At 46.1% G+C, this 14,474-nt stretch overlaps 1 protein-coding gene across 1 annotated transcript in view; it reads right to left on the bottom strand.

Annotated features, from left to right (window-relative positions):
• The window catches only part of FAIM2 (Fas apoptotic inhibitory molecule 2), a 51,206-nt gene that overhangs the window by 31,128 nt on the left and 5,604 nt on the right, over positions 1-14,474 (bottom strand). Inside the window, exon 2 of the mRNA XM_066617227.1 lies at positions 13,365-13,554. Coding sequence (XP_066473324.1) covers positions 13,365-13,554 — 190 coding nt within the window. The remainder of the gene's footprint in view (positions 1-13,364; positions 13,555-14,474) is intronic.

Below are 14,474 nucleotides of genomic sequence, written 5' to 3'. Positions count from 1 at the left end.
TCAGGATGCGGACTTCCAGAGAATTGGACCCAGGATTCCAGCCAAGTGAAATGTCACAAACCACCATCACCGCCACTCCCAGAAATCTTTACGGCAGTATTGCAATGTTCTTTGGGGCTTTGTTCGCAAGTCTCTTGGCTCCAAACCTATCCCCTACCAGTTTATGGGATACAGCTGTGCTGCTGAAACACATTCTGCATCTTATGGGAGAGGGGAGGCCAGATGGCCCTGAAGAGGTAAGTAAAATATTTTTTAGTTACCTCACCATAGGCTGCCTGGTTGCAGCACCATAGGCTGCCTTGTTGCCAATGGGTCCTTTCAGACCTATGCCAGCTATTTAGCTGGCATAAGTCTGAGGAGTCTCAGGGAGCTTGGTGGGCCAGGACAAGGGGGGTAGCATCTTGGTATGTGTTGTTGCTACCAAGATCCTTCCCCTCCTGTCCACCCTAGTCCCTGCCCTGGTCTTCCCTCGAATCACACACAAACTGCCTCTACTTGCTCCACCAGGGCTTCTGCACACTGTCACATGTGCAGAGCCTCCAGTAGCCTGTTTCCCACAGTGGTCCATTAGATGCTTACAGGAACAGGGCCTACGAGAGGAATTTTAGCAGGGGGTACAAAGTTATTTCTGGGCCCCTTCCCAAAGAGGAAGGGGGGCAATGGGGGCAGGTAGAATGGGGGGAGCAAAATAGGGCTGGGGAGGGTGCTGACAGCCACAATAGTCTTTGGAGCTCAGGTCTACTAGGGTACTTGATGCAGAGTCCAGGTCTACCCGACCATGCGGCATTAGCAGCTAGATAAAAGTAATATGGAAAACCACACTCCTAAGTCACTCTAAAATTTTTGAAATATAGAAAATGGATTGCAGAATATTAGCATTATCGTATTTAGGCTCACTCTAGAATGGATCAAAATGAACTTCTGCAGCAGCTGTAACCCCACGGCTGGGTCCCTGAGCTTCTATACACTCCTTCATGATTATGGGATCCACAAGCCAAAGAGTTACTGTAGCAGGCCAGTTTCCTCCCAGATTTGACATTGTGTTAAGGAGGGTCATGGATGCTTCCCTGGGCCTGGTGTGTATGGCTTGCAGCAGCAGTTAACACTGCATGCACATGGTTGTGCCCCAGCATTATGCGCTGGCAGTTAGTTCAGGTAAGATAGGAAAATGTCAGATCCCAGGAACTTTCTGGGGCCCCTCCTTTGGCTCCTGGGCCCCCTTTCTGACCCTGGACCTGGGAACAAATTATCCCCTTTACCCCCCTCTCCTAGTCCCAGTACAGAAAGTCCACAACCTAGGCATGAAGTAGCCCTCGAGACCCACCTGCCTCAGTAACTAGTACTGTCTCTGAATATGGAGGGTTATCATGGCCAAGAGCCTCTGATAGACTTCTCCTCCACGAATTTGTCCAGTCTCCCACTAAAGCCATCTCCTGGGACGTGACTAGGAATACAACCATTTACGGCAGCAGATTCCATAAATGCAGTGGCGTCACTAGGGTTCGCGTCACCCGGTGCGGGAGGCCAGTGTGTCACCCCCATGCAGTGGGCAGGGCAACACTCCAGGTGGTGGGCGTGGTGATCTACCATCGCCCCGCCCCCATTGGTTTTTTGGCTGTACCTTTTGTTAAAATAAAGATATTTCAACGCAGTTTGTTTAATCACATTCTGCATGAAATGACACATTGATTGATAAATAACATGATGGTATTATTTTTACAAACTGTGATATTAGTGATTTTGGTCACCAGTGGTGTCACCTCCCCCCAGGGTGTCAACTTACTAACACTTTATTGGAGCAGTTCTCAAACTTTTAGCACTGGGACCCACTTTTTAGAATGACAATCTGTCTAGGACCCATCATAAAGCAAATTGAAATAAATAATTATAAATAAATTAAAGTAAAATAAATAAATAAATAAGGGAAAGTCAGCCCTGTTCCACCAAGTGAATTTTCTCTGTAGCCTGCCTGCAATAGCACCCCCCCCCCACACACACACACACACAAAAGAATCAGTATGATTTTCACCCCAACCCAGTACCCAGTTCAATTTAAGTTCTTATATTTCAAGCATATCACTATCAGAACCCACCTGGCTTCACACGTCTGAGAGCCCAATCCTATGCCTATCTACTCAGAAGCAAGTCCCATTATAGTCAGTGGGGCTCACTCCCAGGAAAGTGTGGATAGGATTGCAGCCTAAAACAGAAAAAAAATTTCACCTTACCTGTCAATCCTGTTTCATTCTTTTTATGGGGGGGTGCTGCCTTCTGGAGCATTTGTTGAGCTCCAGTTGCATCAAATCAGGACCATTCTAGTGGCCTCACATTTCCTTTTGCCTGACCTGCCCAGTAGCAAAGGCATGCTTGCTTACTTGCGTGTAAACACGACCATGTGGCTTAGTTTTGCTTTCCATAGGGCTCAATACATTCGCCAGCTTGGAAGGAGGGACCTCCTTCTCGGGTGTTTTTGGGGGGGCTACATTCATTGGATCAGGACCATTCTGGTCCTGGTTGGATTCCTCTCAGCCTGCCCTTTCAGAAGGACTAAGGCACATTCACCTACTCATGAGTAAACGGGCGATATGGCACGGTTTCACTTTCTATTGAGCTCCATGCATTTTTGTTTTCCAGTTTTTTGCCAATAACTTTTGATAGAAATGAGATATTTCACTCTGGATTTTTGCATTGCATTCAGCTGGAAATTCCACATTCAATGGTATATATCATGATGGTATTACTCCTAACCACTGTGAGTTTAGTGCATCACCCTCCTAGTGCGTGTCACCCCCCCAATGCGCCCGCACCCCCCAGACTCCCCTAGCGACACCACTGCATAAATGAATTGTGTGTTCTGCAAAGAAATATTGAATTTGATTGGTTGTGATCTGCTACAAAAATCACTTTTACAGTGTGTCCCAGAATTCTCTGTATTATACGAAAGAATTAAAAAGTTCTCTTTTCACAGCCTTCACACCTTTAATGAGAAAAAAGAACACACTGCTCTCATTTCCCTCTTTCGCAGTCTTGTTTCTCAATTAAAAAGCACATAGCTGTTATCATCATATTTATAGATTGCTTAGCAACAGAAGAAGGTCATAAAGTGGTTTACTTAGCAAAAGGAGGCCAATTCTATGCTTGGGATCATTAGGAAGGGTATTGAGAACAAAACGGCTAGTATTATAATGCCGTTGTACAAATCTATGGTAAGGCCACACCTGGAGTATTGTGTCCAGTTCTGGTCGCCGCATCTCAAAAAAGACATAGTGGAAATGGAAAAGGTGCAAAAGAGAGTGACTAAGATGATTACAGGGCTGGGGCACCTTCCTTACGAGGAAAGGCTGCGGTGTTTGGGCCTCTTCAGCCTAGAAAAGAGACGCCTGAGGGGGGACATGATTGAGACATACAAAATTATGCAGGGGATGGACAGAGTGGATAGGGAGATGCTCTTTACACTCTCACATAATACCAGAACCAGGGGACATCCACTAAAATTGAGTGTTGGGAGGGTTAGGACAGACAAAAGAAAATATTTCTTTACTCAGCGTGTGGTTGGTCTGTGGAACTCTTTGCTACAGGATGTGGTGCTGGCGTCTAGCCTAGACGCCTTTAAAAGGGGATTGGACAAGTTTCTGGAGGAAAAATCCATTATGGGGTACAAGCCATGATGTGTATGCGCAACCTCCTGATTTTAGAAATGGGTTATGTCAGAATGCCAGATGCAAGGGAGGGCACCAGGATGAGGTCTCCTGTTATCTGGTGTGCTCCCTGGGGCATTTGGTGGGCTGCTGTGAGATACAGGAAGCTGGACTAGATGGGCCTATGGCCTGATCCAGTGGGGCTGTTCTTATGTTCTTATGTAAGGAAATTAACAAGTGGAATCCTTGTCCCTCCCTCCCTCTCACAACACCATGAGATCAATGCAAATTTGTGTGCAGAAGACTCCGAGGTACATTGTACCACTCCCAGGATGCCCTGCAATACCCATGTCCCCTCTCCACCCCTGTCAATCATAAGGACATACACTTTGCTAGTAATAAAGTAAAATGGAATGTGGCTGCCCATATTCTTGCTGAACATGCCATGCTGGAATATTTAAAGATCATGATGAGAGAGCTGAGGTAATCCCTCTTATCTGTTAGCCATGGTCAGAGGCTTTCATGAATATAAAGGAGGTTCCTGTGAGCAGTCAGAATGTATCACCCAGGGAATATTTCTCCCTTAGCCCTTCTGCAGAAGGAATCCCAAGCTCAGTTTAATTGTCTTAGATTAACCTGCATCTTGGCATCATTTATTATGACAGCTCTATTTCCCCCAGAGACAACAGCTTGTCTCAGATACATTCATCTGCTTCTGACATGATACCTTGCCTTAGGGCACAATCCTAACCAGGTCTACTCAGAAGTAAGTCCTATTTTGTTCAATGGGCCTTACTCTCAGGAAAGTGTGGTTAGGACATGCAGCCTTAAGCAGTAACTGAAAACATTACATTCAAGCATGTACATTGGCTAACAGCCTGCACTGACACAGACAATTCTCTCCTCCGAAAGTAGCGACCAAAGAAGAAAGCTTGATGCTGCGGTCTACATAGAAACTGGCATACATTATTACCAGGATTTTGTTTCAGTGTGAGGGGGATCGGATGACTGATACCAGTAATTTATTTCCAGGCTTCCCAAATTATATTTAACAATGCAGATTTCAGCAAGAACCCAATGCAAGGCAGATAATTTACAAAACATTTAAAAATCAGTAAACTAAGTACTATATATCACTGTTTCATAAATTAATTATTGACCTAGTACTGTATATAATTGTATAATTTGATTTTGTTTAAACAGAAATCTAGCATGGAAATCCACCTTACAAATAGCACCTCTGTCTTAAGCTGGTATGGACGATAGTTTGTGTGGCAACCTGACCCCACGCAACCAAGTATATGTGTGCTTGTGTTCTGGCCCCTCCCCTTGTATGTGGGGGGGGGATTTGAGCCATTTCCCTTAATTGGAAAGTTCATTTGAACCACCACCCCCCACATGTCCTGATAAACCTCATGGTGGGGCCAGGACCTTCATGCACTGTGAGTGAACATCTTTTATTGCGCAGAGCCAGTTTCAGAATTTTAAAGAACTGTCTGGACCAGCTCCTTGTCTGGATTAAACTCTGATCTCTTGGCACCTATGCAGGTCCCATATGCCACAGGGCATCAGGGTGGTGATGGAGCATCAAGACTTGCTTTCTTCCAAATCTGATCTTGCACCACCACCACTACTTCCTGCTCTCTAGCACATTTGGAATGACTACAACCAGAAATCTGGAAACTTTAGCCTGAAATGCAGCAAGGAGAAGGCACGGAACATTGACTAGGCACAGGCAAAAGCCCAAGTTCCTTGTATTTATATAGTTCTAGGCCAGGCCAAGCCAGAAGTGTCCTACTGCCTTCTAGTAGTGTTGCCAAATATGACTGAAAATATGCAGTGTTGAAAAAGGTGTGCTGCTGCCGCCACGTGCTGTGGGACCACCCTGCAAAAGGACCACCCAGACCTCACCAAGCAGGTAAGGTGGTGGCGGAGGCAGGTTGTGGGCAGATTGGGAAAGTATTGAAGTGGGAATTAGGGTGGGCAGGGGAGAATTAGGGGCAGGAAGGGGTGGATTCTTGGCTACAGTTGCACACCCCAGGATCCTATCCCCCTCTCCTCACCTAGATCTGTCCTCTGAGGCCCCTTGGACTTAGGCCACCTAATAGCTGATGTAGGTACAAGAAGGCCCATTGGCAGCTTGGTAGCCTACCGGGAGGTAAGTTAAAAATATTTTTACTTGCCTCTCCTGGGCCCTCTGATCACCCCACCACCACCACCACCATAGGATGCAGCCCACGCTCTTGATAATAATGTGCTGCATATAATGGTGGGGGGTAGGATTGGAGGCTTAGCCTCCCTTTATTTCCAGATACATAACTAGCATGAAGGGCAGGCTGAAACAAAAGATTATCAAGGTTTAAGAGTCTGAAGGGAGTTGCAGATATGGAGCTCAGGGGATTATTAATTCTTAACCCTGCCTTTCCATCTGGAAGGCGGTCTCTAGGGATTCTCTACCAACGTCACTGAGGCCCAAGAGCTGCTATTTCACAGGAAACATCACTTTCCCTATCTAGTATTGCCATTAACCCTAACTGTAAAGGGCATCCTTTCAATTTAAACAGTTTGTCCCAAAACAAGAGCATACTTTGGGCAATGGTTAATCCAGCCCTAAACTGGGGTTCAGTGGTCAGAGCAAACTGAGAAAGGCTTGAAACCAGGACTCTTGGTCTCTTTTCTTAGTTTAGGGGAGTCTCATCGTGCATCTGTCAGGTAAAATACACAAGGAGAGAGTGGGATCATAACCCATCCCAAGGCAACATTGACAACGTCTAAAAAAATGAATAGAACAATCTATAAAATACTATCTACTTTATAGGCCTACCATGAGGCAGGGCAAGGCAGATTTCTCAAGCAATAGATTTTGGAATTCCAATGAATTTCATTCATTCATTCATTTACTGTATTTGTATCCTGCCTACCTCCCCAAAGGGACCCAAAATGTGAATGATTTAGCATATTGTTATATTTTTACTTTAGGGTTGGAGGGGAGAGATTTTTATTTTCTGCCTCATGCACCAAAATGTTTTAGGCTGCCTCTGTGTGAATTGAAATTATTGCCTCAGAGTAATTGCCATCTCAGATGAGATTCCACAAGGCTTCTCAAAAATGGTTTCCTGTGCACTTTGAAGGGCCTACAGAGGAAGAATGTTCCACAGTTGGGCACAGCTCCACCCCCTCTCTCCACCACTGAAAGTCTCTCATGTGCCCTTGACAGTTGCATTTGTTGTGCATTTGGCAGCAGAAGAAGAAAAGTAATTTTGAGCAACTGTGAACTGAGCAAGGATTCAAGGGCCAGCAGCACTGGCTCCTGCCCATTGACAAACTCCAGCACGAAATAAGACCCAGGCAAAGAGCTCAGCATAAATAGCAACAGAGTCCCTTTGAGTTCTATTCCTCTCCAAAGCTAGATCTGCACAGACAGCATGACAGTTGTTGAAATGCAATAGGAAAGAAACCTGCTTTAAAAAAAAAAAAAAAAACCTTCATTCATTCATATTCATTCCTTCATTCATTCCCTTCAGAGGGATTTCAATCCCTACAGACACATGGAAAAAAATGCTTTCCAGGTGTTACAGGGGTACTGAGGGAGATCCTTGTAAAAAGTAATCAAGCTATATAAAAAGAAGTAATTCTGAAAATGACCAAGCACTCCTTTGTGTGTTGGTAAAGCACAAGGCAGCCTTGCTCAAGCTTCTAAGACTACATACTTTCCTAGGAGTAAGCCCCATTGACTATCAAGGGACTTACTTCTGAGTAGACATATGCATAGGATTGGGTTCTAAGATGTATATGTGTGTGTTAACTCATGTGACAAAATAAAACTGCCTGGATTGCACTAATTTATTAAAAACCTTATTCAAAGTACAACTGCAGTTTTAAATGCCCCAAACTGTGTAAGCCTAGAGGAAAGAAGACTCATTTATCAATCATCAATGACACCAAAGGCAGCATCCAAACTGACATCTAAATATCCAAAATATCGAAGTAACATTTTGCACAACCACATTACAGCAATTCCTGGGCCGAGCTATATGGGATGTGGGAGCTCCACGTTTGAAGCTACCAAGTCCCATGCCTTTTTGCTACTCTAAACGCCGTCTCAGGTCATGGTGCAAGAGGAGGTTAAAGAGGGTCACGGATGCTTTCCTGGTCCCCGTGTGTATGGCTTGCAGCAGCAGTTGCCACTGCATGCCCACAGTTGTGCTGCCAGCATCATGTGCAGTCAGCAAATTCAGGTGAGATAGGAAAATATCAGATCCCAGGAACTTTCTGGGCCCCCTCCTTTGACTCCTGGGCCCCCTTTCTGACACTGGGCCTGGATACAAATTACCCCCTTTACCCCCCTCTCCTAGGCCCTGCCCTGTGACTGCTCTGTGAGAAAGGAAAAGACATGGAGCTCTCAAGTCCTGTCTAGCTTGGCCCTCTGTGGCAGTAGAGGCCACCGTCTGTGGAAGAATCACACTTCAACAGCAGTATCCAGTGGTGTGAGTTAGAAATACCAGCATCTGCAACGATTCAGATTTCAAAAACAGATTTGTGAGTTCACAAACACCACCACCACTACTCATTTGGGTCAGATACAGATTGAGGCTGCAATCCTATGCACACTTTCCTGGGAGTAGGCTCCATTGAACACAGTGAGACTTACTTCTGAGTAGACCCGCATAGGATTGGACTGTGAGTCTGGTCTCCGGGTATGGGCATGGCCTGATGATGCCATCATGATGTGGAGTCCAAATTAATTTTAAATTGGATTCAGTTCACTTTGAACTGGATTCACTGCCACTGCCACTGCCACTCCGCAGGAATCATCATCCAGGACGGGAAGGATGGGTGGCAAGGAAGTCTGCCTTCCAGCCATGGAAGCCCAGGCTACTCACTGGATGCAATGATAGACTAATGGGCTTCTCAGCATTATAGGAAATGTAGCTTTCATAGGCAGACAGGATCTCTGAACAGGCTATGACTGCCACATCAGTGACAGAACACCCCCCCCCCTCCATTCTTGCACGCCTGCACAAGGACAGCAGGAGAGGGCCCAACCCCTGAAGTACAGGCTGCAGCGTGTTCAGAAAATCAATGACTACTAATGTTGATATTTGATACCATGGAAAGGGGGGGGGAGAAGGGGGGTTGTTTAGGAACTGATTAGAACACATGTTCATTATTGTTATTTTCATTATTGACATTCTAGAGGTAGACAACTCTTTGCCATGTCTATATTACCACTACATTTTCAAAACAGCCCTGGATTTTGCCAGCAGTTAGGCTTCTGGTATGGCATAGCAAGGACTATACAGCCTTGTGTAAACTCATCATTATTTAGTCACGGTGCATTAAGAATGAGGATAGTTAAGCACCTGGACTTGCCACTATAACACCGTCCAGTTATTTCTTCACTGATTTACTACGGACTACCTTTCAATCTTACTTTATCTTGAGTCCATTTTTTGCATTTTTTACACTCCAATGTAAGCTAATATTTATGTGTTGATAAGTTGCATTTACTGTATTTCTCTGGAGAGGGAATCTTCTTTCTGTTTACAGAAGAAGAAGGCATCTGTCTTCTGAAGGATCTGGCAAGAGGAAGTGAAGAGCGATAAGGGAGCAATCCTTCTGAAAGGAGAGGCCTGGAGCTCCTTGGTCACATCATTGTGATGGCACAGGCCTGGAACTTTCAGAAAGCAAAGTACATTCCAGGGCCTCTGCTCCAATACAGAAATGGCTTGGACCATAATTCTTACTTGGGAAAGTTCTATCATGTCATAAAATTGAGTATTGGGAGAATTAGGATAGACAAAAGAAAATATTTCTTTACTCAGCGTGTTAGTCTGTGGAACTCCTTGCCACAGGATGTGGTTATGGCATCTGGCCTAAAAGGGGATTAGACAAACTTATGGAGGAAAAGTCCATCATGGGTTACAAGCCATGATGTGTAATGTGCAACCTCCTGACTTTACAAGTGGGCTACCTCAGAATGCCAGATGCAAGCAAGGGCACCAGGATGCAGATCTCTTTTGTCTTGTGTGCTCCCTGAGGCATTTGATGGGCCACTGTGAGATACAGGAAGCTGGATTAGATGGGCCTATTGCCTGATCCAGCGGGGCTCTTCTTATGTTCTTATAGACCCCACTTCCTCATGTCAGGGCCCAGCAAGATCTGAGGTAAATGGCATGGTCAAAACTTCTCAGTGGCCATGGTTTAGAGCAGGCAGATGGTGTTTCAAAAGGCCATAGGCCAAGGTGGGTGGGTGGACAGGGTCTGGAACTCTCAACCAGGGATCAAAGGATCCGAAGCCAAAGATGTGGTCCAAGACAGGCTGGTGGTTAGAAACCAGACCAGGCGGCACCTTTTCCTGTATAGATAAGAAGCTCAAAGTGGGGAACCAAGCCCAGGGCTGTTCTTATATAGGGCTAGCAGGAACTCTATTTGCTCTCCAAATCACCTACTCTTCCTTGATGGACTGGCTGTGAGCTGTCTCAATGGTACAGAGAGTAAAGGGTCTAAGAGCCCAAACCTTCTGAGCCACTGCACTGCTGGAATGCATGTTCCTAGGATGCAGAGTGCTTTATGGCAGTCACAAAATGCCACCCTCCATTCTGCGCAGGCGGGTTGCCACCAAGCGGCCTTTGGTGAAGCCCTGTTGCTGGTAAGTTGACACGGGGGTGAGTAGGAACGGAAGGAACACAAGGGGTAGGAGGAACGGAAGGAGACTAGGGCAAGGAGTGGTGTGCGTCAAGGCCAGGAAAGAGGTGGTATTGGAGGCAGCAGGGTCACCTATCCTATCCAGCTTCCTGGTTTTAATCCACTGACCCAGGTCCACTCAGGCTTGCACCAAGCAAAATTGCTGGGGCCGGTCTGAGTAGACTCTGGGGCAGTGTAATGGAAGATCAGAAGGTCATCAGGTGGATGATGTGGTGTTGACAGCGATTCCCATGTTTTGACAGCTGGTTGACAGCTGTGGGAAGGGAAGGGCCGGCTCCACAGCTGTAATCAATCAAGGCCAATGGCGACCTGGATGGACACCTGAGCTTCATTTGACCTTGATGGGACTTTGTATGGACATGAAATAATGAGGTAGCTCACAGCCGAGCCCCTTTTTGGATAAAGGGACATACAAGGATAAAAGGCAGCTTCAGAAGGAGCAAGGACCCAGACCTAAAGGACATGGACCAGACCTACAGGACATGGATGGAGCTACACATGCACAGGGAGAAGGGGACTGCCAGGACTCTGCTGGAGGAGACAGAGGAAGGGACTGCTGAGACTCTGCTGGACACACAGAGGAGGGACTCTGCTGCAGTGGACTGCTACTGGGAAGACTGGACTGGGAAGACTGCTACTGGGGAGAATGGATTGTGGATTTGGACTGGAGGCTTCAGACCTTTACCCACTAAGTTAAGTGTTTTGGGGAAGGGAAAGCCTCTGCACAAGAGGAACTGCAGGGAGTGTGTTTGTATAAATAAATTCTGTTCATTGCACAAACTGATAAAGAGTTCTGTAGTCATTCCTTTGCACACCTCAGCTGCTGTTCTTGGAAAAGGAGGTGTTTATCCAAAAAGCGGGCATTGGACGTATTTTTTGGACGGGACAGGCAGCAAAGGCATACCTCTTTCCTCAAGGAGGCCTCTGCAGCTTAAAACTCTCCCCATGGGATGCAGCACATGCCACACTGGTGGTTGCATCAGCACCAGGAGAGTTGCGCTGGATTGGGCTGCCTGTCCTGCTGTTGGAATCCCTAGTTTGACACAAGTGAAGCCTTATCCCTTGCCTCTCAGAGCAGGCTGTATTGTATCTGCACCAATATAAACATGAAACATGTTTAATTTTAACATCAGTGCAGACATAATGCTATATTGTGGGTAGGCAATTGGCCCATGGGCTGGCATGCTCCTCCCTTCCACTTGACTCCTGAATTCAGATATGTCAATTTCACCCTTCCTTCATTTTTCAGAGCTTAATATGGTCCAACATTATGTCTGCACTGACTCATGTTAACATTGGTGCCAATGTCATGCTGTACCATAGTATGCCCTAAGAGGAAAGGGAGTGGGGAATTCCTCCACCAGAGAGGGAAAAGGAGCGTACAAGTATATGATACAACTTATCCTCCTACCCACAGTTAGGAGATTGGGGGGTGCCTAACCTGCTATGTAACAGGCAGGCCGACTGGAACAGGAAGGTCAAGTAATTCCGCTCAGGCCGGGAACAGGGGCTGGTATCTGGCCTGTGCCACCACGGCTGGCCCACCCCACCCCCTGGTCACCTCCCCCACCCTGAAATGCCCCCTCCCTGCCTGTGTTCCTCCTTCCCTCCACCCTCTCCCACTTCCTGTGCCGGTCCACCCGGACCAGCACAACCCTACCTGCTCTGAGGTCACTGGGTCTGCTCCACAAGGCCAGTGTACATCGGCACTCTGGCCTATCTTACTCTTGAGTCATCGCAAATGTGCTTTACGACACATTTGTGATGTCTGGGAGCCAGGACTTGTGTTGCCTCCGGGGGGGGGGGTAGGATTGCACTGTAGGAATGTTATATCTATGCCAGAATACTGTTCGGAATTCATAGCTTTGAGGACTGGTTAGATGATCCTTTGCTTCTACCACTGTGGAAACATTATGAATTATACACTGGTTGTTAAGAGAATTGCAAAATGTGATATCTCCAGAAGGAAACAGATACAGATACTCAACTAATGTATTTCTACATTGGCTTCGTCAACATCACATTACTTTAAAACAAGAAGATGCAGTTTCCACAGATATAACATCAGTGCAAATTATCTAAAAATTCAGTCTGGTGTGTGCATACACAGGTTATGTGTACCTCTTCAAAACATGAAGAGTAAGCACCTTAGTTGTAATTGACTTGTATTCTGTGTGGGTTTCCCAATTAGCTGGAACTCATAATTCAGTTACCAAATTAACTGCATATTGAAACCTGCTGTTTCTGTTTATCCCTAGTTTGACTGCTGGGTTTCTCACAATGGAAGCAGAACCAAGGGGGAAAGAGATGTTTCTCCTGAAACAAAAAACGTGATCTTCAGGGCACCTATAATCCCACCATACTGCTTCATCAGGCTGAACTCTGGACTCTTCAGCTGAGGCCTTGCTCTGCATCCCACCACTGTCTGGGGGTGCAGTTGCTGGGGATGGAGGCCTTTTCAGTAGTAGCTCTCTGCTTTTGAGGAAGTCCCTCTCTGAGAGGCCCAATTAGTCCCATCACCACCCATCTTTAAATGGGTGTTGAAGTCATTTCTGTTTTGATCACCTTTTCCCAAAGTGTTTAGTTCATGAGTGTTGTTCTGCTGTCTGCTCTCTGTTGCTTTATTTTACATTTTTGTAGTCTATTGCACTGTTACTCAAAAGTGTGGTACACAGACTTGTTGCTGGTATGTGAGCAAGCAGCTGCTGTTCCACGGTACTGGGGCTTCCTTCTTCTGGCTTCTCAGGGTCTCTCAAGGCTTACTGTGCAGCTGAGAAACTGGAAGAAGGAAGCGGGAAAGCTCAGGTCAGCTGATGCGCTGCAGTGGATCCTTTGAGAAGTGCTGGTCTATTGTACCATGGTTGCTTTTAAAATGTGCTAAGTATGATTATATTGCACGAGCCAACTTCATGGTCCCTTTGATGGGACAGCAAAGTATCCTAAAATTATTTTAAATAAATGAATACAGTACATGCAGTTATTATATTTCAGGAAACAAAGAATTAATGGAGCACTCACTAGGATCCACATATGCCCAGGTAGGGTGGAGAGGAACATTTTGAGGAGGAGGGAATGCCCCTGCCTTCATCCCTTCCCCTGAAGTTGCCTCTTCATAGGTTGGGGGAGCTGATGGGGCAGTGGTGTTGTCCTTCTTTTCTGCATTTCCCTGTTGCCCTTCAGAGTCTGAAGGCTTGTTATTGACAGACAGCTGCAGACCAAAGAGAAAAAGGCATTAAAAAAAACCTATCTTCTTTATGCTCTTCTACACAGGGTGGGATGGGGAGGGGTCCAAGATTTTGAAGATCCACAAGAAAGAAACCTTCCGTAGACCCCTTTAAACCTGGAAGAAAAGGGGTACACAAATAGAGAATCTTCTCACAATGTCTTCTATAGAGGGCTACACATTTACTAGCGTTCAAAAGAAAATACAAATACGACCTGAAGTACACAGGTAGTCCAATCCTATTGAAATTCCCCTGCGTCAATGCAGTGGGGCCAGCACTACTTGTGCTAGTTCCTGCAGGGGAATTTAGTAGTCTGGATGTCTCCTTGAGGTAAGGAGAAATGTCCCCTTGCCCTAGGGAAAGCTACAGCCACAGCATCTACTTGGATCTGTGCCTGCTAATTTGCTGGTGTAAGTTCAACTGGATCTATGTTGGCATATCTGACCTGGGAAGGGGGATAGGATATGACGTGCTCCAGCAAAAATCAATAGCACAGACCTGAGTAGACCGATTCAGGCAGTGGAAGCTTGGTCCGGGGCAAGGGGAAAACTGGGAATAAGTGTTCCCCATACCTGGAGAAAACTTCTGAGACTGACCCCCTGCAGGATGCAGCACGCACTCTGATGGTGTGGTTGCATTAGTGGGGGTGGTTTAATAGGATTGAGCTGTTAATCTCCTTGCTACAGAATGTTGTGATGTCCCCTGGCCTAGATGCCTTTAAAAGGGGATTGGACAGATTGATGGAGGAAGCATCCACCGCAAGTTATAAGCTGTGATGATTATATGCAACCTCTGGATTTTAGAGGTAGCCTATCTCTGAATGCCTAATGCAAGGGAGTGGCAACAGGATACAGGTATCTTGTTGTCTTGTGTGCTCCCAAAGACATCTGATGATAAGAGAAGT

Source organism: Tiliqua scincoides, chromosome 2, assembly GCF_035046505.1.
Source record: "Tiliqua scincoides isolate rTilSci1 chromosome 2, rTilSci1.hap2, whole genome shotgun sequence".
NCBI classification, from domain to species: Eukaryota; Metazoa; Chordata; class Lepidosauria; order Squamata; family Scincidae; genus Tiliqua; species Tiliqua scincoides.
This window is presented reverse-complemented; position numbering and strand designations above follow the sequence as displayed.